Source organism: Equus quagga, chromosome 13 (genome assembly GCF_021613505.1).
Source record: "Equus quagga isolate Etosha38 chromosome 13, UCLA_HA_Equagga_1.0, whole genome shotgun sequence".
NCBI lineage: Eukaryota > Metazoa > Chordata > Mammalia > Perissodactyla > Equidae > Equus > Equus quagga.
This window is the reverse complement of record NC_060279.1, coordinates 87732368-87736605: the sequence shown is the minus strand read 5'-3', so window position 1 is coordinate 87736605 and position 4238 is coordinate 87732368. Positions and strand designations below refer to the sequence as shown.

General features: G+C 53.0%; 1 protein-coding gene across 1 annotated transcript in view; it reads left to right on the top strand.

Moving 5' to 3' along the window:
• VSIG10L (V-set and immunoglobulin domain containing 10 like) overlaps positions 1-3758 on the top strand; it is a 7754-nt gene extending 3996 nt beyond the window's left edge. The window contains exons 7-10 of the mRNA XM_046684288.1: positions 187-483; positions 2147-2260; positions 2486-2640; positions 3438-3758. Of these exons, the coding sequence (XP_046540244.1) occupies positions 187-483; positions 2147-2260; positions 2486-2640; positions 3438-3509 (638 nt within the window). The 3' untranslated portion in view covers positions 3510-3758. The remainder of the gene's footprint in view (positions 1-186; positions 484-2146; positions 2261-2485; positions 2641-3437) is intronic.
• Positions 3759-4238: the final 480 nt, after the last annotated feature.

Below are 4238 nucleotides of genomic sequence, written 5' to 3'. Positions count from 1 at the left end.
GGAGTCCAGCCCCAGCCCCTCCTCCCTCAGACCCAAGAATTCAGGTCCCCAGTCCCTTCCTCTTATAGACCGCAAAGTCTGGGTCTCCAGACCCTCTGTCCCTGGGACCTAGGAATCCAAGCTGCAGCCCCCTTCCCTTTCCCCTCAAGGAGCCAACGATCCAGCCCTCCTCCTTGATCCCGGCAGGACCCTCCATCTCCTCATGGAGGCTGCAGAGAGCCCGCGATGCGGCAGTGCTCACTTGGGACGTGGAGCGCGGGGCCCTGATCAGCGGTTTTGAGATCCAGGCACAGTCAGAGCAGCCTGACCTGGGCAGAGCTACCCTCTACAAGGACTGGGTCTCCCTGCTCATCCTGGGGCCCTGGGAGCGGTCAGCCGTGGTGCCCCTCCCTTCTCAGAGCCCCAGGACCTGGGTCTTGCGTATCCTGCCCACCCTGGGGGGCCAGCCAGGGACCCCATCGCAAAGCCGAGTCTACAGGGCCGGTGAGTTGGGGCTGTCGGAGCTTTCTCCTGGGCCGCCTCCCTCAGTCTGTTTCGCTGGCTCCTCCTCCTCTCTCTGTATTAGTTTCCTGGGGCCGCCATAACAAAGCACTATGAACTGAGGGTCTTGAAACAACAGAAGTGTATTCTCTCACAGCTCTGGAGGCCAGACGTCTGAAATCAAGGTGGCAGCAGGCCCGTGCTCCCTCTGAGGCTCTGGGCAGAATCCTTGCTTGCCTCTTCCAGCTTCGGGCGATGGCCATCACTCCTTGGCTTGCAGCTGTATCACTCCAGTCTCTGCCTCCAGCTTCCCACAGCCTTCTCCTCCCTGTGCACCTCTCTGTCTTCTTGTAAGGATACCAGTCATATTGGAGTAGGCCCCTACCTAAGGACCTCATCTTGACTTGCTTACATCTGCAAAGACTCTGTTTGCAAATAACGTCACATTCACAGGTGCTGTGGGTTGGGACATCAATATATCTCTTTGGGACACAATTCAGCCCATAACACTCCCCAACTTCTAAGTATTGGCTGTGCCAGGGCTCAGGCCTCAGATCTCTTCTCTACCTGTGTTTCTCCCCAGTGTGACCCTGTCCACGCTCATTGCCTTGAATATGAACGATCCCCAGCCCAGCCCTCTCTTCTGAACTCCGGGCTTGAAAAGCCACCTCCCTACTTGACGCATTCACTATGGATGTCCAATCGGCAGCTCAAACTTCATATGTCTAAAATAGACCTCTTGATATTTTTTTCCCCCAAACTGCACCCCCCCAACTCTCCCATCCTCCCCGTCCTGGTCAATGGCACCATCCACATGCTCAAGTCACCTCCAACATCCCAAATACCAGGAAGCCTTGTCAGTTTTCCTGCCAAAATTCTTTCCCGATCCATCCACTTCTTTCCCTCTCCACTCCAACACCCTAGTGAGACACCACCGTCCTCTCTCTCCTGGACGGCAACTGCCATTCATCTGGTCTCTTTAGGGCCCCTCTTCCTCTCCTACAATCCATTCTCCAGGGAGAAGCCAAATTTATGCAAATCAGATCGCGACACTGTTGCCTTCCTTAAAGGCCTTTCATGAATTCCTACAAGACGCCCCCTAGGCTGTGGCCCCTGCTAACCCTTCTAACTTCATCCTCTACCTCTTCCCCCCTCATTCCATGTCCTCCACCCACTCTGGCCTTCATCGAACACAGAAAACTCTTCCCTACCTCTGAGCCTCTGCATTTTCTGTTCCCTCTGCTTGGAGCACCCTTCCTCCCCTGGTATAGCATGCCTGGCCCCTTCCTTATTCTCCAGTCTTTGCTCAAATGTTACTTCCTCAGGGACCTTCCCTCACCACCCTTTCTAAATGTCACCTCCTCTCCCATTATTTCTATCACAGCACATTTATTTTTCGTCTTAGAGCAATCTGTAATTATGTTATTTATTTGCGCATTCATTTCTGATTTTTCTCCTAAAATTAATCCCCACGAGAGTGGGTATCTTGGTTTGATCACCAATGGATCTTCACCACCTGGTAGAATGCCAGGCACAACACAGTTGCTCAGTAAATGTTAAAGGAATTGAGTGCTGGGGTCCCAGATTCCTGGGTTTTGAAAGAGTCGGGGCAGGGGGCTTAGGAAACAGGTCCAGCGCTTATCCTCCTTCTCTTTGTCTATTCCAGGCCCCACCCTGAGCCCCGGGGCCATCGCTGGCATCGTCCTGGGCTCCCTACTGGGCCTGGCGCTCCTGGCAGCACTTCTCCTCCTGTGCATCTGCTGCCTGTGCCGCTTTCGGGGTGAGTGAGGGACCAACTGGGAGGGTCCCTACAAAGAGCCTCATTGGAACCTGACTGAACCAATCAGCACAGTGATAGGTCATCCATCCTGCCATTCTGCCTCCATATCAGCCAATCAGAGTAAGGCCCCACCTCTCTGACCAGCTTCCCTTGCCATTGGCTGGGTCGCATATTGGAACAGCCAATCAGGTGTTTCTATTTCTCTTCCTCCTCCCTCCTTCCCAGGAGAGGCTCCTAAGAAAAAGAAGTGTCCCCCGGCGTTGACCCCTGTGGTCCCCCTACCTGAAAAGAAGATGCAGAGTGTGACCCCAGTGCGGACCCCACAGCCTCTGCCCCTCAAAGTCCCGCTAGAGGACTCTAGCCCAACCAGGGCCCACCAAGTGAGTGTGGGTGCCCCATTGTCCTCCTGGAACGTGGGCGGGACTTTTTGTATTTTAGTCAGAGAGAGGGGATGGTTTGAATTCCCTTCCTCCAGCTTTACTTGTTGTTTTACAAAGTTGGTAAAATTACATCCTTTTTTTTTTTTTTTTGGTGAGGAAGATGGGCCCTGAGCTAACATCTGTTGCCAATTTTCCTCTCCTTTGCATGAGGAAGATTGCCATTGAGCTAACATCTGTGCCAATCTTCCTCTATTTTATGTGGGATGCTGCCACAGCACGGCTGACTAGCAGTGCTAGGTCTGCGCCTGGGATCTGGGCCCGTGACCCTGGGCTGTGGAATCTGAGTGCATAAACTTAACCACTATGCCACTGGGCCAGCCCCCATTATACCCCCTTTTATATATATATATAATATATAAAATTTGGACAGGACTTCCCATCCAACTTTTTTGTATATTAAAAGAAGAGTGCAATTCCAATTTCCCCCCAAAGAACAAAGCATTTATTAAGGTATTTTTAAAAAAAGTTAAGGTGGGACCTCCTTATTCTTTTCCATAAAAATTGGCAAAACTTCCATTTTCTCTCCGAAGTGGGATGGAATGTCTTCTTCCCTGTAAAAGTTGGGTTGTTGCATGTCTTATCTCTCCCAAGGGTGGCTAGGCATTTCTTCCCCCTGCAAATGGAGAGAACCCAGATAATTTCTGAATGGTGTGTGCTGGTGCTAGAACAGGGCCAGTCATGTCACATCCGGGGTGACCCCTGAGGTCATCCCCTACCACCCCTCCTCTCTCTTCCAGGTCACCGACCCCAGTCCAGTCATCACTGCAGGTGGGGGCCGGAAGACTGTTCGAACAGCCACGCAGGTGTGACCAGGGCTGGCTGCCCACTCCGTGCAGGACTTTTGGGGTGGGACTTCCTGTTTTGCCCCCTGCAGCAGGCAGGGCCTTCCTGTCCTGCTACCACTAAGGGTTGGCGCCAGAAGTGGGACTTCCTGGCTGCCTCTCAGCGCAGAGAAAGACTCTACCTGAATTTGTGCAACTAAGGAGATGGGACTCCTGGGCTGGGAGAGACTCCTGCCCATCTAACAGTGTGGTCTGCACAACCTCAAGCCATGCCGGCCCTGGGTGGACTGTGCTGCTCTGAGCCAGGGAGGGGCCCAGCCTACTTCTCTGCAATGGTCTTTGTCCATCCACTCTGTCTCCTCCAGGACACGCCGCACCCGGCTCCCAGAGTCTTCCTCTTAAAACCGATCAGATCCATCTCTCTTCTCTTTAAACCCTCCTAGGGCTACCCATTGCCTTGCAGACATTGTCCAGACGTCTCCTGTGACTTTGAAAGCCCAGTAGTCTGGACTCTGTCGGCCTCTTGGATCTCCCTTTCCAGTACTTTTCCCCTCTGACACTCCAGTAGCACAGGCTGCCTCTTCACCACACTTTATTTTGCCCCCAGGCAGTGGCCCCTAGAGTTGACTCTGCCTGGAGCACGGCTCTTTCCCGTGTGTGGTTCATTTCTCAAGTGTGAGCCCAACCATTACTGTCTTTTTTTTTTTTTTCTTTTTTTTTGCTCTTTTTCCCAACCGCGCACCACCCCCCCCCCCC